Source organism: Erithacus rubecula (genome assembly GCF_903797595.1).
Source record: "Erithacus rubecula genome assembly, chromosome: 20".
In the NCBI taxonomy this organism is placed as follows: Eukaryota; Metazoa; Chordata; class Aves; order Passeriformes; family Muscicapidae; genus Erithacus; species Erithacus rubecula.
Window position 1 is genome coordinate 9,461,985 of NC_136672.1, and position 26,328 is coordinate 9,488,312.

General features: G+C 52.5%; 1 protein-coding gene and 1 pseudogene across 2 annotated transcripts; both read right to left on the reverse strand.

The window, feature by feature from the left end:
- Positions 1-696: 696 nt before the first annotated feature.
- Positions 697-21,016, reverse strand: WIPI1 (WD repeat domain, phosphoinositide interacting 1). Its single transcript, XM_079323360.1, has 13 exons — positions 20,859-21,016; positions 19,152-19,234; positions 17,746-17,915; positions 14,099-14,195; positions 10,972-11,069; positions 9,834-9,926; positions 9,517-9,587; positions 8,746-8,853; positions 8,440-8,604; positions 8,194-8,301; positions 6,731-6,852; positions 5,931-6,031; positions 697-1,234 (listed from the first exon to the last, which is right to left on the reverse strand). Exons 1-13 carry the CDS (start codon positions 20,927-20,929, stop codon positions 1,187-1,189), a joined length of 1,335 nt encoding a protein of 444 aa, XP_079179486.1. The 5' UTR covers positions 20,930-21,016; the 3' UTR covers positions 697-1,186.
- Positions 2,254-5,888, reverse strand: LOC306810606 (annotated as a pseudogene). The gene has a single exon. The product of its transcript is annotated as an uncharacterized misc_RNA (transcript).
- Positions 21,017-26,328: the final 5,312 nt, after the last annotated feature.

Below are 26,328 nucleotides of genomic sequence, written 5' to 3' on the forward strand. Positions count from 1 at the left end.
GAGACCCTGCAGAAGAGAATTCTTGGCTGGAGTGCTCTGGGAACAGAGCACCTGCCCTGCCAGCTGCCTGCTGAGGGTCATGGCAGGGTCATGGCAGGGTCATGGCAGGACCCAGCTGCCTGTGGAAGGAGGGAAGGGGGTCCTGGGCTGTCCCTGGGGGCTGCCAGCCATGTGGGAAGGATGCTCAGCCTGTCCTGTCATGGTGGGGCTCAGGGACTGTGCTGTGCCATCCAAGGGTTGGGAAAGGCTGTTGCCTGCAGGGAGAGAACTGGGGCTGCTCCCCATCAGCTCTGCAGCAAAGAAAGGTGTAACTGTGGGGTTTTGGGAGGTCAGGAGAGGTCCCTGCTCTGGGGTCTCCCAGCAGAACAGGGCTCCAGGCAGATGCAGGCACAATGGAGTGAAGCAGCTCCTGTGGGGCCATTTCTGGGCAGTGCAGAGGCCTGGGGAGCTGCAAAGGCAGAAATGAAGGTGCAACTGAAACCTGAGAAACCACTGGGATTTCTCAGCAGCTGGGTGAGGGTGTTCTGAAACCATTCTGGATTCTGATTTACACACCCAGATCTTGCTTTGGCCATAAGAGGACATGTGTGGACTCACCCAGGTGTGCTGCCCTCACCCCAGCCCCCCAAACCCCTCTCACTCCCCAAACTTCATCCAGACTGACACCTTTAGGGCCCCAAAAACAACAGCAGGAGCTGCCAGGGACAGACTGTGACTTTATTCTGTCTTTCAACATAGCAAATGGCACCTTCTCTACTATCACTGCAAAAATACTTTGCCTGGGTTAAAATAGTCTGTATATACTGTACAAAGACATAAGTTTAATATCTCTTCCTATAAGTACATTTATACACATAAAACAGCATAAATTAGAAAAGGGACAAATGGGTATATAAAATTCTGGTTACATACAAATCTGATTAAATTAGCATTTACACTGTGGTTCTAACATAGAGTTTGTTAAATAGAGCCATGTGCATACAGTACATTGACACCCCACCCAGACACAAATTACAACAGGAGCTAACAGGGCCAGGTGCTCACTTACACAGAGGAAAAAGCGTGGCCTGCCTTAATTTTTATTTCCTTTCTCATCTTGGGGACTCACAGATGTGTTCTTCAAAACTCCTGGCTGTTTCAAAGCACCTCCCAGCAGCTGTGCTGAGCTTGGATGTTTTGCTTCTCCTCACGACCTCTTGGCCTTGCCCGGCTGAGCTCCCCGGCACAGGATAATCTACCAAAATCAAAACAGAGGGGCCTTACTTTTCCCAGCACCAGGGAGTGTTTCCAGTGGGTTTTAGGCACACAGGAGGAGCAGGGGGAGGGATGTCCTGCAGTGTTTTACTTTCCATTCAAAGGCACGTTGCTCAGAGGTTTATTTATTTGCTCTCCCCCTCCCCAAATTGCCAGTCCTGGGAACAGGAAGCATTTGTGAGTGTGTCTGGGGCTCAGCAGAGGAGGAGTGAAGCTTTGGGGTGAGCTTTGGGGAGTGCAGCTTTGGGGTGAGCTTTGGGGAGTGAAGCTTTGGGGTGAGCTTTGGGGTGAGCTTTGGGGTGAGCTTTGGGGTAAGCTTTGGGGTGAGCTTTGGGGTGAGCTTTGGGGTGAGCTTTGGGGAGTGCAGCTTTGGGGTGAGCTTTGGGGAGTGCAGCTTTGGGGTGAGCTTTGGGGTGAGCTTTGGGGAGTGCAGCTTTGGGGAGTGCAGCTTTGGGGTGAGCTTTGGGGTGAGCTTTGGGGAGTGCAGCTTTGGGGAGTGCAGCTTTGGGGTGAGCTTTGGGGAGTGCAGTTTTGGGGAGTGCAGCTTTGGGGTGAGCTTTGGGGTGAGCTTTGGGGAGTGCAGCTTTGGGGAGTGCAGCTTTGGGGAGTGCAGCTTTGGGGAGTGCAGCTTTGGGGTGAGCTTTGGGGTAAGCTTTGGGGTGAGCTTTGGGGTGAGCTTTGGGGAGTGCAGCTTTGGGGTGAGCTTTGGGGAGTGCAGTTTTGGGGTGAGCTTTGGGGTGAGCTTTGGGGAGTGCAGCTTTGGGGAGTGCAGCTTTGGGGTGAGCTTTGGGGAGTGCAGCTTTGGGGAGTGCAGCTTTGGGGTGAGCTTTGGGGTAAGCTTTGGGGTGAGCTTTGGGGTGAGCTTTGGGGAGTGCAGCTTTGGGGTGAGCTTTGGGGAGTGCAGCTTTGGGGTGAGCTTTGGGGTGAGCTTTGGGGTGAGCTTTGGGGAGTGCAGCTTTGGGGTGAGCTTTGGGGTGAGCTTTGGGGAGTGCAGCTTTGGGGAGTGCAGCTTTGGGGTGAAGGGCCCTGCCCTGAGTGCTCCCAAAGCTCAGCTCTGGCAGGGCTGCAGGGAAAGGTTTGTGCTGGGATCCCTGCGTTGCTCTGGGGTCTGGAGTTAAACTCCAACATGTCAGACAGGATTAGGGAAGGGAAAGCCCAGCCTAAACACCAGCAAAGCCTCTGAGTGAGAGAGCAAAGCAGGAGCAGAGGAGAAGAGGCAGCAGCAGGACCCTGATTCACCTCCCATCAGCTACTCCTGCCACAGGGACCTGGGTAAAATGTGGGTAAATTGTGCCCCTGCTCCTGGATGAGGTGTGGGCAGCCCTGGCACAGATGTGCCCCAGCTCCAGCCTTGCCAGAGCTGACCTGGAGGGGATATGAACCCCACAGCTCCTGCTGCAGAGGGTCTGTGCCAGCTCACTCTCCAGGAGCTGCAGGACCATCACTGGCCAGGTTTCCAGGCACAAGCATTGACACTGGATGGCACAATTCCCAAGGGACCTCAGATAATGTACTGATAAGCTGGGCTTAATCCTGCAAGCCCCAGCTGCCCAGAATGCCAATCTGAGCAACAAGGGCAGGAGCCAGATTCTGCCAAACTCCCTCATCTCCTATGAAACAATTACAAGCAGAGTGTCACTGCAAAGTCTGTGCCCTTTCCTCTGCTACCAGCCAGCTGTTAAAAAATAATCACTTAAAATAATTAAGTGTCCATATCCATGCAACTGAATGAGGAAAACACATCCAGCAAAGAGCCAGGAGGGACCTGGGCCAATACTGGATCCACAGAGCCAGAGATTTATCTGCAGCCTGGTTTCTTGTATCAAGATCTGTGGTGTGGAGCAGCAGAGGGGTGTGTGGACCCCCTGATAGGGCACTGATTTCTGCCCTGTTGTAGATCCCCCTGATTTTTTTCCCTCCTACAAGCAGCAGCCTCCTTTGGCAGCACAGGAAAATGCCCAAAGTGTTTTAGGCAGCCAAAAACCCAATGGGAAAGAGATGGTTTTTAACAGTGATGGAGTATCAGTGAGGGGAAGCTGCCTTTGAAGAGCTGATTGCAGTCTCACTTGACTTAATGAAATGGTTCTCCTGAAAAAACCTTCACCTCTGGGCCCTGCAGCCAAATGCAGGATGGATCACCTATGCCTGGAAAGCACTGACCAATCTGCTGGACAAAATCATCCTTCCTACTGAATCCCAGTTTGGGGAAGATGCCCTGGTTGCACTCCCAGCTGCACACAGGCTGTGCTGCTGCAGAATCCTGCAGGATTCCTTTTGCCAAACCTCACAGCACTACCCCAAAGCTGCAGTGCCCTGCCTGGCCCAAAACACACCCCAGCAGCTCCCAGCACCACTGGAAACCTCATTCCCTGCTACAGCCTGGTGGCTGCTCAGGCAGGTGACCAGAAAACAGCCCAAAATTGCCACAATTTTGCAGCCAGAGCTGGGTTTGCTCTTCCCACCCTGTAACATCTTTGTGATCCTGCAGGGTGAGGGCTCTGCAGCCTCCTCCCTGCACATCCAGCACCCATGGCTTCAGCCCCCTGTCCCCTTCAGGAACACCTGAGTCCTTCCTGCCCCAGATCAGCAGTGATTTGGGAGTGTTTAACCCACCCCATCCATGCAGGAATTGTCACTGAACTGGTTTAACCTCCTTCTGCAATCCTGGCACCAGCAGCAGCAAAATCCACATTCCCTCCTGTGAGGCCACTTTTTATGAGTCCTCCTTGGGCTCCTCATCTCCTCTCTGATCTGTCCCTCCTTCCACTTAATGAACAGGCAGTGTTTGACAGGTTTTATGTCAGGCTGAAGCTGGTTTTCCTCAATCTTTAACAGCTGAGCCTCTGAAGTCTTGCTTGAGGTCAAGGGAAGACAAGAGGTTTCAAAATGGGGAGAAACTGTGGGGTTTGAGCACTGCTGTTTCTCCAGAACCATGTCTGAGTTCAAAGCCAAACCGTGGGCTGTGGGTGAATATTCCATTTTGTCACAAGTTTTGAGGTTTTTAAAAGTCTTTTTGTTGCACACTGGAAAACAAACAAAACCCTTCCCATGTTTCCGCAAAGCTGAACGCTGTCAAAACATTTTTGTTGGATAAGGTCAGGTTTTCTCTCCCTCCTTCTCTGCACAGGAGTGACTGAGGCCTGAAACCCCCTTCACTGAGACTGGAGATCTCAAGTGCTGAGAAAACAGCCAAGCTGAGTGAAATCCAGAGCATCCAAACATCCTGAGTGCTCCCACTGCGAGGGGCAAACCCCAAACCCAGGAGTGGGGCCTTGATCTGGAAGCTCCATTTGCTCATTTTTATCAGGGGAGTGTTTTTGGAAAGCACCTTCCCTTCCCACACCACCTCCTCCCTAACAATACACATGTCACAGCTCTGTCAGGTCCATGACAGGATCTGGAGGGATCAAAGTTCATTTCATCAAGCACCTGCTGTGGTACAGCAGGGCTTTTTGGGGCTGCTTTCATCCAGCACAGTCCCAGCAGGAAGCCCCATTCAGGAGCAGCATGATTCCTGCCTGCTGGCATTTGCTTGTCCCCAAACCATGAGTTCAAGAGCAGGTTTAGCAGAAGGAAACAAAGGATTTCTCTCTGTCCCTGCTGCTCCTGCCATCACCTTCTCTGTGGGTACACAGAGGGAGACATTTTAAATATCCTTTGTGAGTAATGGAGTTGGACAAGTGGGAAATTCCTGCTCCCAGTTTGCAGCAGGGAATGCTGCAGGTAAGGAAGGAAATAATCTGAGGGTTGTGTGTGTTGAGCTGGGTTTAGGTGGTGCTGGCTCAAAGGGAGTCATGAGCCAGCCTCCTTTTATCTCAGTAACACTTTGCCTCAGCTCAGAGGAAGGTGCCTCACAGAGGTCAGCTCAGCACATGGAACAAATCCTGGGATAAGGTTTGTACTTCCTCCTTTTCAGGCAAAACTCCAACAGCAGGATATGTAAAAATGAAGTAAGGAATTCCTAAAGCCTGCCAAGGCTGCAACCTGAAATCCATTACATTATTCTGCTGCATTACTGCTATGAAGACACCACTGATTACAAGCAGATCGTAGCACAGACCAACATTTGTCCAATTAGGGGTTAGGTACTTAATTAATGAGTGTGGAGAAGGAAAAGGAGCCAGAAAGACACTGCCAGACTGAAGTTAGACTGAAAAATCCACTAGCTCCTTCCAATGGTAACTGAGAAAGTGCCACATAAAAATCATAAAATGGTTTAAAACTGTTATTCCTTTCATCTTTGTACTTGGAAAAGGAGTTTCCTTCTCAGTTACCTCGGAAATGAAGAGACTGCTGAGGTTCAGGTATGTTCCAGTTGCATTCCATGAACTAACACAACTGACTGAAAATGCAACAGGGTATTAAGTTTTTATTTCTAAATTGTTCCAATTAAAACTATTCTGGGTAATATTAGAAATCTGCTCAAGGCACAAAGGTTAGGTCTGGATCTGAACACCATTCAGTAAGTTTGTTCAGATTTTTCTCTGCTTAGGTTTGACCATTTTTGCCCCATCCCCAGCTGCTGTTTAGTGGGAGTGTCATTTCCCTGGCACTGTCCCTAGAACCCATTCAGTTATTTTAGGCTTCACAGTGAGCTGGGACAAGGAGGGGGCAATGAAATCTCTTCTGGGAGGGCTGAGGGCTGCACTGCAGCTTTAGGGGTCCCGAATGCTCACAGGAGGGAACTCATTCTCATCATCCAGACAGACTGGTCCAGTTGCAAACTCGTGCTCTGGGATCACCTCCCCTCGCAGGGCTCCACCGTCCTCAGAGTAACCTGGCCAGGGGAAACACAAAACACCAAAGTTACTGCAGGAGGGATGGGAGCAGGCTGCACACAGCAGCAAACACTGTTAGCACCTTTGCAGCACTGAGCTGCTCCTTCTGCCTTCATGGACTGAGGAAGAGGAAGGTGTGTCCGTGGACACCATGGATTATGGATGAACTGCATGGTCAGCTCTTGTAGCAGCAGCTTTCCTCCTCCTGCCAGGAACCTGAGCACCAATTTCAGAGTAAGATCTGCATTTGTATGTGGATCTTACACTTGGGAATATAATGATAAGTCACCCAGTCTTTTCCTGCAGAGTTTAGTGCAAGTGTACCAGCTTCAGAGACTCTGAGGCAATCTCACTACAAAAACAGTGTGCCCTGATGTCTACACCCATGGTTACAACTCCTGGAAACCACCTGGCAGCAGCTGCTGTCTGCCAGAGAATGATTCCAGCTCTGCCTTGGGCCTGTCTGTGCCACAGCTTGGCACAGGGAGCAGAGCTGAAAATTTTCTGCTTGGCACAGCAGAAAATCCATGCCCTGTTTTTGTGGCTGGGCATGAAGCAGGTGAGCTCCAGTCCTGCTGCCCCAGCTTGCAGTGCACATGTGGGGATCCTGGATGAACCCTTGGAATGTGAGACACTTTCCACTTTGCCCCAGGTGGTTTTGTGGCTTCTGCCCAAGGAAGGGCAGATGTGGTGCTTACCTGGCATGGTTGAAGTTGAAGGCACTGTACTTTGTCTGGCTACAGTTGCTGCATAAGATTGAGGTACTGGAGGCTGAAGGTCGTTTTCTTTGTTCTCCTCCATCTTTCCTGAGCCAAGCAGACTAATTGTGCAGATCAAGAGAGGGGAGAAGAGTTAGTTTTGATCCTGGCTGTTCCTCCCCAGCTCCTGCTAAGACAAGCATCCACATCTCCTCGAAGCACATCACCCATCCCCATCACTGCATGCAGCAGCCCCAGCAGTGCTGCGGACAGGGGAGCATTGTGCTCCACAAGGAAAGCAGGGGGTGAAGAAGGAGATAGGGAAAGCACCACTTCAGCTGGAGGACAATGCTGGCATGGGAACAGAAGGGAACAGATTGACCACAAAAGCTTTAGGTTACAAAGACAAACAGTGTTTCTAATCACAGAGGGGGCTCCGAAGGGCTTCCAACAGGAGCAGACTAGATGGGAAAAGCAGCCCTGGCTAGTTTGGGACGGAGTTTGAGCAGAGATATGGTATGATGTAATGTAACTCATGACCCAAGGGCCCTTCTCAGCCCTGTGATGCTCAGAGGAGCCCACATGACACGGCTGGGGCTGCGGGCGGCGCGCTGGACAGCGCAGCTTTGAAGTGCCTTTGTTTTGTGGCTTTTCCAAAAGCTGCTGGCACTTTCCTGGCTGGCAGCCACCTCCCGGCCTGGAGCACATGTTACATCTCACCCCACCCCAAAGGCTTCACATCTGGAGCCAAGCAGCCCAGATGTGTGGGGGGGGTGGAGGGGGGGTTACGTGCTTAATGGGATTTGCATATGGACTGAGCAGCGGCGGGGGAGGCTCTGTTTTCACAGAATCCCAGAATGATTTCGGTTGGAAAAGACCTCTGAGATCATTGAGCACAACATTTGACTGATCACCACCAGACTGTCACCCAGAGCACTGAGGGCCACATCCAGTCATTCCTTGAACAACTCCAAGAATGGTGACCCCACCACCTCCCTGGGCAGCCCTTTCCAATGCTTAACAACCCCTTCCATGAAGGAATTCCTCTGCTTTGGATGGGCTTTTGTTTACAGAAGCTCACAGTGTCACCCCACACCATCCTACCCCCAGCCAGCTCTCCAGCACCCACTCCAGTCTGGAGAAGGTGCTCTGCTCTCCTGCCACCACACTGGTCAGAGCTCTGCTGCTGGGCCATCTGCTAAAGCACAGCTGCCCAGTCTAAGCTGGGATGTCCCACAGCTGCCATGGCATCTGAGATGTCCTTGGTTTCTCCTGCAAGAAGCCCCGTGTCCCTGCCTGCTGCTGCACTTCCCAGCCACATCTGCCACATCATGTAGCTCCAATCACAAACTCACTTCTAACTTTCTTGTTCCTACAGCTCCATTTTGTGCTGCCAGGTGAGATTTCCCATCATTTTTTTAAAGATCAGCCCCTGTATGAGGTGTGAGTGGAGGCAGAGTTACCTGTGATTCTTAATTAAGACACACTCCCCTCCATCCTGCGGGTCCAGGTTGTAGATGTAGAGATGTCCATCCGACGTCGTCACCAACAGCCGAGGCAGCTTCTGAATCCTGCTGGGAAAAGCATCCTGAGGCCAAAACACTCACACACACAGACACTGCAGCACCCACAGCACGTGCTCTGCAGGCAGGAGGGTGAGATAAGGCTGGCCTGGCCCTGGGGCAGAGGTCAGCAGGGTCAGGACGTACGTGGAGAGGGCACAGATGTTCCTCTGGCCGGAGATGTTCAGCCGCACGGTGGCAAAGGCTCGGTCCTGGCTCATCATGCCTGAGACCTGGGCAGGGAGGTAGTTGGTGGCAGCCTGGAACATCTTTCCCATGTAACCACTCCAGGTTGGAGGCTCCTCTGGCCGGCTGAGGGGTGACAGAGCAGTGTCAGTGGGGTTACCATGATCAGCGAGACAAAACATCAGGGACGGACCTGATCCCACGTTGGGTGAAGGGTTTTTGGAGACAGCCCTGGGGCAGGCAGGTTCAGCCAGGATAACCCCTCACCTGTCTGTGAGATGCTCCAGTTTGAAGATGTGCACAGTCTCTGTGTTGCTGGAAGCACAGAGGAACTGGGAATCCATGCTGAACACCAGGGAGCTGATGTTCACATACCTAGAGCCAAACAAGGACAGGACTGGTCACTCCACAGCAATTGTTCAAGGGGAACTGCTGGGTTTGGATCACAGAAGAGTGAATGGGCAGGAAGGAGACCCATCCATGATTAAGGATCACCCTGCACAGCTGCTGCTGAGCCTGTGGGCTCACTGATGAGTAATTCCCTAATCCCTTTGCTCAGCAGGGCTGGGAGTAGCCTCAAGCTACCAGAGAGGTGGAAATGTCCTTGCTTACAGAGCTGCCTGTGGAGGGAACATCTGTGCCAGTCTCATTGCAGCTTCTGGTGCTGCAGAGACCAGGGAGGATATCCAAAGTGCTGAACAGCAGGATACAAACAGCATCTCCTGCACAGGTCCAGCAAGAATGAGGTCTCTGACAATTTTGGGGACTTCACTATTGCAAACAAGAACAAAGAAAGGACAGAGTAAATGGAGTGACTCCATGTCTGTTCCCTGCCATCGCCCTGTTCTGTGACACACTGAAGGGAATCAATGAGCTGGGCACAGCCTGGCACAGTGACATTTTGAGCTGATACGTTTGCTCTTGTTTTCCTTCTGCAAAAGATGCCAAAGCCACCAGGATCTGACGTTGCCCTGGGTCCCTGTGTTTACATTTTGGCTCCAGGAGCCCTCTGTGTCACTGCCAGAAGAATGAACTGACCTTTTCATCCCTCGCCGGAATTCATAGAGTTTTTGCCCCCCAGGAATGGAAAATACACGAATGACTGTGCCCTGCAAAAAATGCAAATGGAAATATCACGTAGGAGCAGGCCAAGGAGCCTGAGCCCTTTGCCTGACACACCCAGGAAACTCAGGATGTGCAAAGGCTCCTCCTGTTTGCCAGCTGGGCTCAATCTGATCCCCATACACTGACCAGTCAGCAGCCCTTCTGTGCTGGCTGTGTTTAAGAAGGGGCAGCTCAGGGGTGCTGCTGCAGCCCTGGGCAGAGGGAAGGTATTTGCAGCCACACTCACTCACTTTTTCAGAAGCACTGGCCAACTTGGAGCCGGTGGAGTTGAAGGCGAGAGCGGCCAGAGGCCCGTCATGGGCAGGAATGGTGCAGGCTGTTTTCTGTAGGGCACAAGGGAATGTGAGTGCAAAGGGACATGCTGCTCTTGGACTGTGGGGACAAAGGGACATGCTGCTCCTTGGACTCTGGGGACAAAGGGACACACTGCTCCTTGGACTGTGTGAGGGCAGGGCGTTGCTGCCTCGCACCCTATCCACACCTGCTGATATGGATTCACAGGATCCTCATGTGCTGATCCCTTCAACATGCTCAGCAGTTTATCTCTGCCCTGCCTTGAGCTCATTCCCCACCTATTAGGGCCACTGAGATTACAGAAAGCTCACCTCAGGGGCAGAGAACCTCAGCTCCTCCCTGTCTCTCCAGGGTTCATGATTGCATCTGGCCCTTCTCTTGTCAGGATGAGAGCTGGCTTCCCTGAAATTCTCTGTGCTGCACAGCAAGTCCTGCTGCAGTGACACCACTCTGGTACCTGCAGGGAGCCCCTTGCAGCAGCAGCATTTTCCCTGTGCTCTGCTCCTCCCCTGCAGCAGATCCTCAACTCTCCTGCACGTACGGAGCCACCAGCCTTATGTAACTCAAAGCCCTGGCATAAACAGCAGATAATCATGACCCTGCATCCAACCAGGGACAGATTTCCTAACGTGACTTTGGACACTTTGCCCCCTCTGTGACTTTGTGTCCAGCATCCCTTCCAGCCCACGGTGTGGCAGAGTGGCTGCTCCAGGTCCTGCACTGTGCCTGGAGCAGCTCCAAGCCCCCTGACCCACTCTGGTCCCATCATTCCCTTGGGATACTCTGCTGACGCTCCCACAGCAACCCCAGTGTCAGCCTGGCAGCGGCCCTGGGGCTGCAGGGCACTGGGTCACGTTTCCCTGAATATCCTGTGCTGGGAGATGCACGTCCTGATCTCAGAGCTGTCTGCTCCAAGCAAGGGGGATACGTCCAGATGTGCCTCCCAGGCAATTTCCTTGCAGTCCAGCTCGGTGGAGTGTGTTTATTCATCCTTCCCAAGGGCCCCGTTGGCTTTGCTGTGGCTCTGTTTGTTTTCAGCCCTGCCGGTATCCAAAGGCTGAGCTTCGCACTTACCAAAGTATTTCCGTCGTAAAGCGCGATCTCTCCGCTGGTCGCGCTGCCGGGATAAGCCAAGTAGGAGTTGGCGTGGTTGATGGAGAGAGCACACAGACCTGGCAGGGGGACAGGGACACGGCTGAGGCTGTGGGTGAAGGGGGGACAGCACGGGGCACTGGCTCATTCCGGGACTGCTCGGCCGAGCGGCGCTGGGAACACCTCGGCCGTGGGGACATCTGCTGGTGCGGGACAGAACGGCGGCTCTGCCCTGCCACCCTGCCGGGCCCCAGCACCAGGAGCCAGCCTGCGCTTTACCCCTCAATTATCTCCCTGGAGAAGGCAGCAATAGGGGCATGGAACAGCAAAGGAAACGTGGGTCTGAGGGCTGACAGCACTCCTGTCCAGCCACATCTGGACACGTGCAGATGTGCAAGGGTGTAGGTGCTGGGTTGGGAGCTCAGAGAAGCAGCTCAGTGTGGGTGCAGCCCGGCTGAAGGCAGTGCCATTTCCTTCTGCTCTGAATGGAAAAGGGAAGCACAGAAAGACAAAGGAAATGCGCCAGCTGTGCAGGGAGTTTCCGGCTGACAAGGAAATGAACATAACGAAATTTTAAGCACAGGGGGAATTCTTCCCCATTAAGAGCCAACATGAGCATAAAGGTTCCAAGCGCTCCTTTCAAAGCAGGCAGGAGTTACAGGATGAGACAGGGATGGATGGATACGTGTGTGGGTGCATCCACCCGCTTGTCCCCCAGGTGACCTCGGAAAAGAGCATCTCTTCCTGCCCCTGCTTCCCGCTGCTGGTGAATCCTGTCACAGACAGAACGTGCCTCGCTCGCTTCCTGCCCCACATCCGTGTGCTCCCAAACCCTGCTCAAGGCTCCAGCACGACCTGAGCTTCCTGACCCGCGGCGGGGGTCCCACGGCAGCCCGGGGGCGGAGGAAGGGCGGCGTTAAAGGCACTGGGGACGCTGAGGGACAGGCACACAGCACGTAGAGCTGGGACGTGCCGTGCGAGCCCCGTGTCAGGACACCGCCCTGGCCCCGGCCCAGCAGCAGCGGGGAAGCATCGGCCGGAGCTCTGGTTTTAGGTCATTGTTTATAACCAAACAAAGAGACCGCGGCGGAGCCAGGAGCTGCAGCAGCAGCCAGAGGCCCCGGGGGTCCGCTCGCCATCCATCCAGAGGCGCGCAGAGTGCCAGGGATGGCGCACCGCGACAGGCACGGGGAGCACGGGGAGCAGCGGCCAAAAGAGGGCAATTAAAAGGCAATTAAAGGACAGGAGGAGGGCAAATAGAGCCCAGAGAGCGCTGCTGTGATGAGCATCCTGCCTTCCCCGATGGTGATCCCCCGGCCCAGGCAGCACGGGGGGATCAGCAGAGCCCTTTCAGAGGGGATCAGGGAAGGCTGGAGCTGAACAAAGCGAGCTCTGAGCCGGGGTGAGTCACCCGCTCCCTCCGCTCCTCTGGCCGGGAGAGGCGGCCGGGAAGCCAGGCCAGGGGAAAACACAGACGTGAGTGTACTGGGCTGACCTCAGGGACACACAGAGGACAGGGATCACAGCCCCACGGGCAGCCTCTGAAGATGCTCCTCTGCCCCCAGCAGCCCCCAGCCACGGGGAGGGCTGGTGCTTGCAGTGGTGGGCGCGGGAGGAGGCAGCCTGGCACTGCTCAGATGGCACCTCTGGGAGTGCCACGTCACAGGTGGCTCCTCAGGCAGCATGGAAAAATGCTGCTGTGTCCAGGAAACCTGGCCTTGCCCTCAGGCCAGCAGGTCCAGGCACATTCAGGACTTGGGGGGAGCCCCACGAGGTGGTTTCCAAAGCTGCAGTCATTCCCAAGATGTGCCCTCACATCACACGTCACCCCAAGCACTGTGACCTCCTTGGTTCAAATCCTGCTCCTGACATGAATCACATCAAAAACAACTGTCTTGGACACCATGGGCATTTTCCTCTCCTACGTGGAGGAGGCTGGATCAGGAGCCAGGTGCTGGCCAGGAACAGCCAGAGATCTCACTATGACTGGCCAGTGTGGCTGCAGCAAGTCCTGGTCCTGCCTATGCTGGTGTCACTGTGCCCAGGGCACACACTTTAGGGGGGTGGCACATTTTCCATGTGCTCCCACATCCCCATACCTAAACGAGCTGCACAAAGAGCAGTGAGGCAGGACTGACCTGACCTACTGGACACACTGTCCTTGGGGTCAAGCTTGGGACCAGATGGCCCAGGGACAACAGGGGCACTGCACTTGTCACTCAGCTCATTTCAGTGACAGCTGCTACAGTAAAAGGGGTTTAAAACACTAAGTCCATATGAAGCCTGTGATCTGCAGCATCCCAGTCCTGCCCTGGCTGATTGCTGCTCTCTTAAACCATGACCTGATCCTGCAGCCCCTCTGCAGCACAGCTCCAGGCCTGGCTATCCCTGCCCATCCTGCTGCCGGGTCTTCTCAGGAAGGTTTTAAACTTTAATTATATTTACAGCATTTAGCATGTTTAATCCACATAGAGAGCCATCTGCTGAGACCTGAAGTAGGTCAGGGGAGCTGCTGGAAGAGCATCCCTTGAAAGCCCCGAGGCCAAGCGTGAGCACATCAGCAATTCCCAAGCACCCAGCCATGAAAGGATGCTGTGCTGAGCAGGACAGCAATGTGGGCACCCAGCCAAGCTTCCCTCTCTGCTGCTAAAAATAGCTCCTCTGCCAGCAGCAGGAAAGCAGGATTCACCCTGTGCCACACACACAGGAGCTGTGCTGCAGCCACCTGCCCTGCCCCTGGGGTTTGCAGCCTGCATGGAATCATATCAGGGAACTCCCTGGCAGGGACTGGTGCTGTGTGCTCTGTCCCCAGTGATCACTTTGGAGCTGACCCCAAGGGGAACTCAGAGCCTTCTGCCCATCCCTGCTCTCCTTTGATGCACCTGCTGTGCACAGAGCAGGGGTTTGCTCCAGACAGGGCAGGACACAGCTGGGTCCCAGCACCAGGCCTGACAGGCTCAAGGAGAGTTTGGACAAGAGTGTGACTGTCTCCACACATTTCTGACTTGCCAGTGCTGGATTAGGATGCACAGGCCACAGGCTGGTTTAAATTCTAACACAATGCTGGGGCTCTACAAGGCTCCCTCTCACACAGTTCTCCCATGCTCACCTGTTGTGTTGGGAGGTGTATCCAGAATAGTCTTCAAAAGCTTCATGTCCTTGATGTTATGGATGTAAATGGACTCTTCCAGGCAGACCACCAGCCTCTGCAAGGACACAGGCACAGAACCTCACCAGCAGTGCCTCTGCCTGCTGCTCCCACATTTCCCAAACCCAAACCTTTGTTGTCTCACAGACTCAACAGGAATTTCTCACACACTGAAATGTAACAGAAAGGTGATCTCATCTGCTTCTCCATCCCTTCTCACATTTGGGTTTGTACAACTCTTGTTTTGAGAGTCTTTGCATCTGATCTTGCTTTAGAGAGAAGACATAATATCATGACTTCTCTGCTCCTCCACATCTTCCACATCCCCAGGAACAGGAGGACCCATCAGGGTTACACCCCACCACAGGCCCTGACTGCCATCTATCCCTACCCCAACTTCTCTTTGCAGTTCAAAACAAATTCCTTTTTGATCAGAAAGCCCTGGCAGCAGAGAGGCTGCAGTCCTGCCTGTCAGTGTGTCCCCAGATTGGAATACAAGCCCTTTGCCCTGACCTCTTCCTGGTTTGGGACACAACAGGGGGGTGCAGGGTCTGCCACTGCACTTAATGCACCTGGCCAGCACATTAATGTTTCTTTTCCCATTTGGTGTCAGCAGGGAAGACTCTGCTTTATGAGCCCTGCAGAACTGCACAAACACAGAGCTAAGCCAGATTTGTTCAGGGACAGCCACCCTTCACCATTTTGGCTGAGGGGCTGGGAATTCCCAAGTTCAGGTGCTTGTACCTCTTCTGGTGGCCCTGCCAGGAGCATCCACCCAGCCACAGGGAGGCAAGGCAGACAGGCAGAGGGAAGCCTGATGCTGTAACCTTAGCCCTGGGCCACCATCTCTGTGGCCACTCAGCTTTGTGTCTCAGAGCCCTTTGTGTCACCACGGAGGTTTTTTTGGGATCAGGCTTTGGGTCTGGCTGAAGGGCTGAGCCTTGGAAGTCCAGCAAGTGCACAGCTTCACCCCCCTTAGTGCCAAGAGTCCAGAAGCACTAAAAACATCCCAATAAAAGGCTAAGCCCAGACCCCATCCATCCTGAAGCTGGAGCACCCAAATCCATGTCCAGGAAGCCTCCACCTCTTCAGAAATGAGGCCACTTATTTAGTATCTAAATGTGGAGCTTAGTCACTAACTTGAAACACCCACATTAAAAATCTCTGCCTTGCTCCACCATTACTCTCAGATCAAACTCTTTCCCACTTCTATTCCTGCTAACCACAGCATCTGGGGCTGTGTCAGAGCCATTTTGCATTTCCAGGAAGACTTTGCCTTTTCTACAGTAAGAGCCATCCACTTGCAAGCAGAGGAATATTTATACAGCTGATTTGGGCAAAGCCACCATGTGCTTTCCCAGAACAGGCTGCTCTTGATGTCCAGGTGAAGGGAGGTCTCCAGATGATGGCAAAGCAACAGCCAGAGATGCTGGCACCCACAGGGACAAAATCCAGGAAAGTTTGGGAGGTGAAGAGGCAGAGGAGATCTGGACAAGCTCAGCTGGAGCTGGAGAGGGCTGGTTCACCCTTCCTGGCCTCCATGCAGCCCTGTGAGGGTCAGGGGGATGGGGTTTGTCCTCACTGTGCACACAGACAGAGCCTCAGAGAAGGGTCTGTGATTGTTACTCAGGGTCAAGGCACTGCTAATTGCCCAAAATGTTACTGCTCACCAGCTCCTTCTGTAGTTTGAGTGGGTCAGGTCAGATAAGTGAGCTGTATTTGGGGGCTGAATGGGATTTGGACACAGCCAGAGAAACACCTCAAAGCTCTCCAAAGAGCTCAGCAGAGTTTCAGCAGTGAATGAAAACCCAGGAGCTTCCAGCAGTCCCAGGGCACAGCCTGGCTCCACTTGGAGACAATCAGGATTTACCTTCACACACTCCAGTTATCATGGAGCTTGGAACTAAGAATTCCCACAACAACAACTGAGGGATTTGCTTGTTTGCACAATGAGGACTTTTTCACAGAGAGATCAGATTGAAACATGCACATTTTGTTTGTGGCCTGTTCCTGGTTAATTTGTCACCATTTTTCTGAGTTAATGCCTTGTCTGGGATTTGTCCTTCTGTGAACTTCCAATGGGGTGCAGCTTTCCTACAGAAGCTCAGGCAAGAATTCAAGTGTCACATGATGGCCACCAGTTTAAATCCTGAATGCAGACTGAAATTTATCTCCAACCTACCCAAATTGGGAAGGTTTAGATGGGACTTGAGGACAAAGCTTTTTGAGGAAAGGGTTATCAAGCACTGAACAGGCTGTTCAGGGCAGTGGTGGGGTCACCATCCCTGCAGGGATTGAAAAAATGTGTGGATGTGGCACTTTGGAGCAGAGTTTAGTGGTGGCTTTGGCAGTGCTGGGGAATGGTTGGACCTGATGCTCTTATTGGTCCTTTCCAATTTAAATTACTTCATGATTCTGTGTTTCTAAACATCTGTAGCATCTTCAAATCTCTCCAGGTGTGCCTGTGGCACAGCCAGAGGATGAACACAGCCCAGGATTTGAACTCCAGTTCATAATGCAGCCAAGAAATGTGAATGCAAGGCTGGGACTGTGAATCACCTTCAGGCAGCTCCAGAGCAGCATGTGGGGAGCAGCCTGAACTTATTTTATTCACACCAATCTCCTACAGCTGCTCAGCAGAACCTCCCAGTTTATTTTTACACACGTACATCTATCTGCAATTCAAAGGAAGTCTCTCTTTTGCCAGTTTCACTGTAAGCTTAAGTGAAAAAAATCAATTTAGGACAGATTTAATTGTAGTACAATTGTCCTGGTCAAAGGCAGCTTTACTGGAAGCTCAGCCCAGAGAGCATCACTGCAGGTCTCACTGTTGCTAACTGAGGAGAAGCTGATTATATACAATTACCCAGACTGCTTATTTCTTCATTGTAAAATGTCCTCTGCTTCTTAGGGCATATACTTGGAAAATAATTATGGACAAAAAGAAAAGAGGACTTAAAATGCTCCAAAAGAGCTCAGGGCTGCATGAGGCTGTGTCACATCAGAGAATAGCACCCTAAAAACCTCATTGTAAGTGGCCTGAGTGGGTTTTGTACCTTTAGAACCAAAATAAGGCTGCTAGCAGTACTTGGAAAGCAGCTTTTTGCCTTATCCACAGAGTTCAAGTTACTCCTGGGTTTTTGTAACCAGCTTTGAAGGTCTCATTTGCAGCCAAGATGGCAAAGGTGGGCCTGAGGTCAGGATGTGGAATCCAAGGGAGGGAGGAAGATGAAAAGGTGTTTTTTTGGCAGAGGTGGGCCTGAAGTCAGGATGTGGAATCCAAGGGAGGGAGGAGCATGAAAAGGTATTTTTTAGGCAGAACTGTGTCCTGAACAGGCAAGAAGGCAGATGGCAAAAAGCCTTTGTGTAACTGCCACCATAACAAGACCTTGGCTTCACTTTCCCAATGGAAACAGTGGTGGCAGGTGATAGCACAGCCCTGCAGCTGCTGTCACAGGCCTCTCACGTGGGGCTGGGAGGAAAGCACAGCCAGCCACCCCTCCAGGGGCACTCACAGCCCCCCTGCACACCTCCCCAGGCTGCTCCCAGCTGCAAAGGCAAAAGCAGCCAAGAGGCAGAGTGGGCTAACTCTGGCTCACCCCTCTCACCTGCCGGTTCAGCCGGATGGACAGGATCTTACTGGAATAGCTGTAGTTGCAGATCTCTGTCCCTTTCTTGAAGTGGTAGACATTCATCTGCTGTGGCTTGGCATGGCTGACCACAACCACAAGGCTGCTGGAGAACAGACGCTCCACGATGTAAACATCTGGGATTTCATCTGGGCACACAAGGAGAGCAAGGCAGAGCCTTCAGCTTGGTCTGACTGCAGCAGCAAGGCTCAGCTCAAGAGGGGATGGGGTTGGGGGGGCTCTGTGTAAGGTGTTCAACATCATTTTTGTGAAAATTTTCTCATGCCTGGCATAAAGCAATTAGGTCAGAGCAGGAAGAGGTAAAAGAAGCCTGCCCTGAAGCAGAAATGAAGGCAGTTGTGTTTGCCAGTGCTGCTGTGCCTCTCTCTCCTGGGCAGGGCCCAGCAGAAGCTGATCCTCAGATCCCCCAGCTTCACTAGCTCCTTGGGAAGGGGGTGCAGAGGGAGGAGCTCCCTCATTTTGGTCAGGGAGTTTCCTGGGGAATGTGAGGGGTTTACTGAGGGAAGGCAGGAGCTGATTGTGGCTTGGTGTTTCTTCTGTGTGGTGTCTGGTTTTTCCCAGTGTCCCTGGGGATGCAAACACTGGCTGCTGTGTCTTGCAGTGCCTGTGTTTGGGATGACTCCTGCTGTGTGGAGAAGGCACCAGTGCAATGTTTTGGTGGCCCTGCACCTAAATCCCCAGGGACTGCAATTTCCAGTGTGCCCAGCCCTGAGTGATGCTCAGTTTGGGCTGGGCTGTGTTGGAGGAACAAAGGCTGCCCCACAACTGCCCCGTGGGGCTGGCTGTGCCTCAGCCCATCACCCTGAGTGTGTCACCAGCAGGGACCTGTTTCCCTCTGCCTGACTCTGGGACAGGAGCCTGGACCCTGCTCCAGATGAGGCAGCTGTGTCTGATTCCTGAGGCTCCTTCTGCAGCCACTGGAGAACACATCCAGCTGGGAAGTGTTATCTTCAGTGCATCTCAGCTGAAGCACTTCTGGCCTGCAGCAGCCTGGAGTCCCTGCTCCATGAGGCCAGCCTTGTTTGGGGCTGCTCAGTGTGTGCTGCATGCTGCTGTGAGCACAGCTAAGAGCTGCAGGCCTGCTGGGAATGACCTTCTTTACATGGAAAACCTGTTAAAAACATCTTGCTTGTAAATACCACACTGGATTAAAAGCCTGGGAGTTATCCAGCAGCTGTGCTGGAAGCCTGTGGGCTGCTGCCCATGTACCTGAAACATTCTAGTTGGAAACTGCCTCTGAATGCTGGGCTGACAGCATCCTGACAGCAGTGGAAGAGAGGCTGGGCTCTAACAAAGGTGAAGAACTCCCACAAATTTAAGATATTGCTGGTGAATATTCCTCCCCAGAGAAACAGGAGACTTACTGCTTTCATGGACCTGGTCCAGTTGCTCCACAGAACTTAAGGAGAAAAGTCTGTATCCAGTTGTGGTTCCAATTGCCAGGGAGCTGCAAAGACAAAGCAAAACCTGCTGGTTCAGAGCTGAAGCCCTCCAGGTGACAGCAGGAGTCCCTGCAGGGATGGTGTACTGGTTTTGATTGGGATGGGGATTTTTTTGCTGTATTAGCTTTATGGGGCTGGGTTTGGGTTTGTGCTGAACACAGGGTTGATAACCTGGGGGTGGTTTTGTTATTGCTGAGCTCTGCTTTCACAGTGGAAGCTTTTTCTGCTCCTCACCCCTCCAGTGAGGAGGCTGGGGGGGCACAGGGAGCTGGGAAGGGACACAGCCAGGACAGCTGACCCCAAGTGACCCCAGGGACATCCCAGCCATCCAGTGCCAGGCTCAGGGGATAAAGAGGGAGGAAGGAGGGGACATTTGGAGTGATGGCCTTTGTCCTCCCTGCTGTGTGTGATGCTGAGCCCCTGCCTGCCATGGAAGGGAGGAATGAATTCCTCGTTCTGCTTTGCTTGCATGTGTGGCTTTTGCTTTAATTATTAAACTGCCTTTATCTCAAGCTCATTTTCTCACTTTTACCCTTTTGGTTCTCTTTCCACCTGACTGAGCGAGTAGTTGGCTGGGGTTAAACCCTGACATAGAGCAAATGAGTAGTTCCTGGCACAGCGGTCTGTGAAGGCAGAACTCCAGTGTCCAACCTAAACAATAAATATACAGTAACAAACTCAGGAATGCAGTTTTCCATCTGTTGCAGCCGACAGAAGGTGAGAATCCCTCTGAGAGAGCAAACTCATCCTCTCCTATGTTCCTGTGGCTGCTGGAGCAGGTCCAGCTCTACCTGGGAGGATGCAGGCAGCACCTGTGGGACACAGAGGGGCTGTTTACTCAGCCAGGGGCTGATCCACCTGTACTGCCACAGTGACTTATCCAGGGTGTGGAAACTTTGCTCTCACTATTAAGGGCAGTGGGCAGTCTTGTCTCTGCCCAGTTCCAGACGCAGCAAGCAGCAAGATCTAGGTCTTAAAGCCAGCCCATAATAGCAACGCACAGGTTTGCACTGGTGGCAGTGAGCAGCAGGTTCACGTCAGCAGCACATCCACATCCCTCAAAGCGCCCTTTGTTCGGGCACACCAATGCAAAGGAAACGGCATTTCCAGCTGTGACCGAGCTGCTATCTCTGATCCTTATCTCGACCCCACGACCCGGGCCCATCCTGGGCTCCGGCTGCCACATCCCAGTGCGGCTCCGCTTCGGGAGGGTTTTGTTGTCCCGCCCGGGAGCGGTTCTTGAACCGGAGCAGGGAAATCAGAGGTCAGCGAGGAGCGCGGCTGTCACCCCAGCCGGGCGGTGCTCTGGCCGCGGGGGGGTTCGGTGGCCCCGGGCAACGCCGCCACCTCCCAGGCGGCCACACGCAGACAAAGCGCTGCGAGCACGGCGCCCGGACCGCGGCCCAACGCTGCCCGAGCTGCGGGGCATCGCTCCGCATTCTGCCGCCGCCGGGCCCCGGTGGGCGCTCACCCACAGCGGGCGGGGCCGCTCCGCTCGGGACGGACACCCCGAGCGCGGCCCGTGCGTGTCAGGGGGCTCCACCGGGGCCATCCCTGTGCGGACCCGCCCCGCTCCGGGCCGCGGGGCCGGACCGACCCCCCCCGCCCCGCGGCGGCCGCCCCGCTTACGTGCAGTCCTGGTTGTAGGAGAAGCAGCTGAGCGCCGCGGGCGCCCCCGGGGCCTCGGCCGCGGCCTCCATGGAGCGGGCGCGGCGCCTCGGCCGCTGCGGCCCCCGCGCCCGCCCCGGCCCCGCTCCGCCGCCGCACGGGCGGTGCCAACGCCCATTGGCTCTGTCACCGCTGATGGACGCGCGCACTGACCTATGGGGTGAGCAGCAGGCGGGGCGGGCCCGCCCCCCGAGCGGCGGAACCGCCTCCCATTGGCTGGCGGCGCGGAACAGCTGCGCGGGGCCACGTGGTGATGTTGTGGTTGCATCAGACGGGCGCGGGCTGGTGTGGGAGCGCGGCCGGGGCTGCGCTGCTGCCGGGACACGGCGACGAGCGGCTGCTGAGGGGCCGGGGTGGCCTGAGGGAAGGGGATGGGGCGGGGAAAGGTGCTGGTGACACCGCTGACCGGAAAACAGGTCAGTCCGCCTCTCCACTTCCTTGGCTTTGTGCTTTGGAGAGTTGTTTTTCCCTCCTTACGGCACTGGCATCCTAGACCTAACGGCGTTTGTGCATCATTCTTGTGCTTAACACCGCTGCTGTCAAATCTACCGGGGAAAACACGAAGGAAAACAAACCTCCGAGCCAGGCACCAAATGACAGCTATTCCAGGAGTCAGTGCAATGACATTAGCAGTGCACAGAAACGCCGGGGCAGAGCCTGCAAACCCCCTAATTAGATGAGTAATCCTCATGTGAGTGCTGAAGTCATTGGCCCCAGATCACTTGATGTGCACCACAGGAGTTTTGGAAAAAGAGCCACATGCAATACCATCTCCGTGAGGCAGATTCCATGTGGACACGTTTATCTGCCTGGATTAATCCCCTTCTGCACACGGGGGCATTGGAGTGTCTGTAATATTCCCCTGTGAGGGAATTTGAAGCCTGCAGCAGTGAAGATGATTGATTTTTGGGGAAGAAGTCGGAAAACACACATCTTCAAAACAAAATTTTGGAGGGAGGTGGATGGTGGATCATCCCTAGGACTCAAAGCATATGAGTGACACTGCATGGGAATAATTTTAAAGATATCGTGTTTGGGGGGAAATCATCTTCTTTTCCAAGGGGCCTAGTGGGAAGTTCTAATAAAAGCCAAATGTGAAATAGCAAAGCTGTTTCTGAATGTCCTGAAACCGTCCCTGTGGATCAGCAGAGTTTGATTTTGAAACAGGGGATGTCAGACAGGAAATGGAGTTGTGGTGCAGGAAAAAATTTAAAAACAAAACAAACTCCTCCAACAAACAAAGCCAGTGCCTTGTGTTTCAAAACAAAAAAAACCAAAAAAAAACAAAACAAAAAAAAAAGCAGTTTCTGAGCAACAGCAACAGCTGGATGTTTGCTGCTTGGGCAATCACAATGGTTTTAAAATGAAGCCTTGATAAAGCACCCGAGACTTGGGTAACACAATTATTTTTGCAGTTTGACTGATGCAACCATGTTGGTCAATCCTCCTTTGAGCTCACTGCCTGCAATGGCTGTTTGATCAGCACAGGTGGGAGAGACAGGGAGTTCTTGTCCTCTGCTGCAGTGTGAGAAACGTGGCTGCAGGAGGAGGTTTGGTACAGCCATGTCACCATGATGGATGTAAGGTCAGGGCAGGCTGTTCCTCAGGCTGGAAAAGCTGGAAAAGTGTTGGAGAAACCCTTGGGAATCTCAGGATCTGTGCTCTGGAAGGCTGGAGCAGTTGGGTGCTGGGTGTGAAATAGAAGCTGGGGTGCTCTATATGGAAACTGTGAGACTTTCTACTAAAGAGATGAGGTGCCTCTGGTGACTCAAAGAAATAGCTGAAGTGATTTTTCAGGAGTACAGCTTTGGAGGGAGGAGGTAATTAGGGTAGTAGTTAAATCCCAAGATATTTCTTGGGATCTCAGTATGTGTCACACCTGAGGAAAAGGGTCTGGCAAGGCCAGCAGAGAGCCCTGCCAGACACCTTGTGCTGATGCATGTGTTTGCTGGGAAGAATATATCAGGAATTGGCCTCCCTTTCCTGACAATCCTGTGACTGCAGTAACTATTGACAGTATCAACCTCAACTCAGTCATTAACTCTAAACCCAGTCCAGAGTGTGACCATTTGATCTTAAATGTTTTCCAGTGCAGAAAACGTGGTGTGAGGGATGTTGGTTTGTGATCTCCACCCTGGGTGTTTGTACTGAAGCCTTAAAGAGGAAACAGAGGTGAAGAAGCTGGGAAACCAATGCTGTGCCCAGAAGAGCCTCTCCCAGCCATGGCATCCTGTGTGCTGCCATTCCACATGGGAAGGGTTTGGTACTTTAGGCTTTTCCCTGGCTCAGAGTTTAAATTTCAGCTAAGTTCTTCCTTTTCAGATAAAGCCTGCTCCCACTGATAGGTCTGGTATTTTAAATCTACTACAGGAAAATAAAAAGGGCTCAGTAGAGCTAAATCTGTTAAATATCTTTATATCCTTCGCTGGAATTCCTGATAACCAGAAGCCTGTTCAGGGACTACAGCCTTGCAGGGGAAAAACAGGCAAAAGGTGAATGTGTAATAAGGAAAGCAAGTGTTTCTAAGAGCAAAGAAACCACTTTTTCTTGTGGAAGGAGTGGGAAGAGGTGGCACAGGCATTGCTTTGCTCTTTTTTCTTACCCTTCCCAAGTGTATCAAACAGGTGGATAAAGAAGGGGCTGCATCATGACTTTTAGGAGCTTTAATACATGAAGTGTTGAGCACTGAAGGGCCAGTGCTGGCTGGTTTGGGATCTCAGACAGACAATAAATGCTGCCATCTGCTGCTCTGAGCAGGCTGCACACAGCTGGGCCAGCATCACATCATCACATCACATCAATCATCACATCAATCATCACATCAATCATCACATCAATCATCACATCAATCATCACATCAATCACACACAGAGGTGCCTCCACACCAGGCTGGGCACATCCTGCTTTTTTGGATTATCCAGTGGGTTCTCTGCACCTCTGCCAGCAGGGAGAATCAGAGAGAATTGAGCAGCCCTGCTAATGGAATGCTAGAGAAGGGAAAGTGCTTTGATGAGTTTACCTGTTGTTTCTGTCAGGGCACACAAGGAGATTTTTCCTCTTTTGCAATGGAAAAGTGAGAAGAAAGCAGAAAACTGGATTGATTGAGAGAGGCTGTTCTGAGTTTGGAAGAATTCTGGTCGCAAAATGCAGGTACCACAGCAGTCATCACTTCAAAGTGTTTTTTTAAATATCATGATTCCTGTCTTAAATATAAAAATGTGGGAAAGTAAAAAACAATGGACAGAACACATTTGTGAGAGTCACCAGCAGACTGGCTTGTCTTGTTTGCACAGGTTTTAACGTGGGGTGGGGAGGGGAAGTGGGACACCGATGTGTGTGCCATGTGCACAGGGAAGTGTCATTGCCCTCTGTTTAAGGATCAGAAATTGGGAAAGATTCATGGAGACTCTGAGAGCTGTGTGCTGGCACTTGCATCAGCCAGGGTGAGGGAAGAGCAGGAGCAGTCATGGCAGGCTCCACAGCCAGTCTGGATGTCACTGAGGCTTTGTGAGCTGTGCTTTTGGAACTTGTTCCTTTTCTGTTTTAGGTGCTGACCCTGCCCCAGAACCTGCCAGGGAGGGAGCTGTGCTCAGGAGCAGCCCTTGCAGACGTGCCTGATGAGGTCAGGGGAGAGCTCACAACTGGATGTTGCATTTCCTTGTAAGGTGGATTAATGCTCCTTATCTTGTCCTCCCTCTGGCAAATGCTCCATTTCCCTAAGTAGCATTAGGACATCACACTTGCCCTGGTCATGGATTATCTCACTGGGGGCTGAGACTGCTCACAGGAGCAACACAGGCCAAGGGTGCCTCATCTTCCTGGCTCTTTGGGGTGCACACTTTGGACTCTTTAAAGTCTTGGAGTATTTTCAGCTGAGACCTGTAACACAGAGAGCAAAGGGGTTAAAACTGGAAGGGGGAGAGAGAAACTTTTGCCTTCCTTTAACTCTTGAATACAGCACTAATTGCAATTCCTCTGTAATTATCTGAAGTTCAAAAAAATGTTGTGACGTGAGAGATCAGAACAAGTTGCATTGTGAGAGGGAGGCTGGGAACACATGGAGGTCCTGACAGCCAGGGGAAGGTCGGGTTCCCACACAGCCTGGTGTGACCAGAGCAGGGAGCAGCTGGGAGGGAGAACTTTGGGACAGGCAGCCTCACTGCCCAAGCTCTTAGCATGGAAGATTTATCACTTTCTCCTCTTCCATGCTAGAGGAGACAAGGAAGGGGTTGGAGGAGAAGTGGCACAAAATGCTGGTGTAATAAATAAAAAAGTTCAAACAGAAAATACAGGGCAGCTTCTACCCAGCCCTCAGCACTGTGGTGCCACAGAGCCAAGGGAGCCTCCATCCATGTGGATGCAATGTCCTGACATCTTTTGCCACACTGGATCAGTTCTCCTCTGTCTGGCTTGAAGCTTGTTCAAGTTCAATTACTGATGCCATTACTGGAGAATGCAAACCTCTCATGAGCTTGGATTCATGCTCAGCCCAGAAAGACCTTTTATCCTCATTGTGCTGGAGATGGAGAGAGGCTAAATGACTTCCACAGGAGAGGCTGGAAATCGGTAGGAGAGCAGGAATCTAGAGCTGTATCTCTTAATCATCTTTGCTGCTTCAGATCTAAGTGTTAGAGCTGGAGAATGAAAAAAGGCTCTATCGTTTTCCTGTGGGTACAGAGCTCGGGCCAAGCAAGCCTGAACTGACATTTCAAAGACCTTTTGTTTTTCAAGTGGGTTCCTTCCATCTGGGAAAATGCTCTATTATCTTGGGGGGAGGGAGGCAGCAACTTGCCTCAGAAAAGGCTGGATTCTGTAGCCAGTTTGTTAGATGTCAGTCCAGACATTGTTTGGATGTCAGTCCAAACCAAGGAGAGTGCATCTGACCAAAGTGTTTACTTTGCCACCTGCTTTCACAGAAAAGCACATAAGCAAATTCAAATGTTTTGAATGCTTTTATGTGTGCATTTATCTTGCAGAACTGTGTCCCAGATGATACTCAGAGAGGGAGCTCTCCCCAGACTGTTAAAAGCACAAGAACTGAGGATTCTTTTCAATGGGGGTATTTACATTCTGTTACAAAAGAAACACTGGGAGTATTTCACAGGCATTCCCGGAAAAGAAGTCAGCAGTAGCCACACACTATCGCAGTGCTCTTTAATTTGGTTTGTGTCAGAGAGATCTCAAAGTCAGGAATCACATTTGCAGATGCTTGGGCAGTTCATGAACTGCTGGGGCTGCCCAGAGGTTGTATAAAGTTAATGATGCAGAACAAAGCCTGTTCACATCCAAACCGCAGGAGGCACAGACCTGCTGCTCCCCCATCTCCTTCCTTCTCTCTGGAGGCATGAGCCTTGCAGGGGCTTTTTTTGCCCCACTTCAGGTGCTGTTTTCTATTTCCCAGGTCTTGTGAGGCAGCCTAACCCTGATGTGG

What these genes read in the sequence shown, in the direction of transcription:
- WIPI1 (XM_079323360.1), bottom strand. Translation starts at nt 20,929, where the DNA reads ATGGAGGCCGCGGCCGAGGCCCCGGGGGCGCCCGCGGCGCTCAGCTGC. An exon ending in AACATCTGTGCCCTCTCCAC is followed by an intron (nt 8,302 to 8,439) that starts GTACGTCCTGAC and finishes TTTTCCCAGCAG; the next exon opens with GATTCAGAAGCTGCCTCGGC. An exon ending in TTCAACTTCAACCATGCCAG is followed by an intron (nt 6,032 to 6,730) that starts GTAAGCACCACA and finishes TCCCCTGGCCAG; the next exon opens with GTTACTCTGAGGACGGTGGA.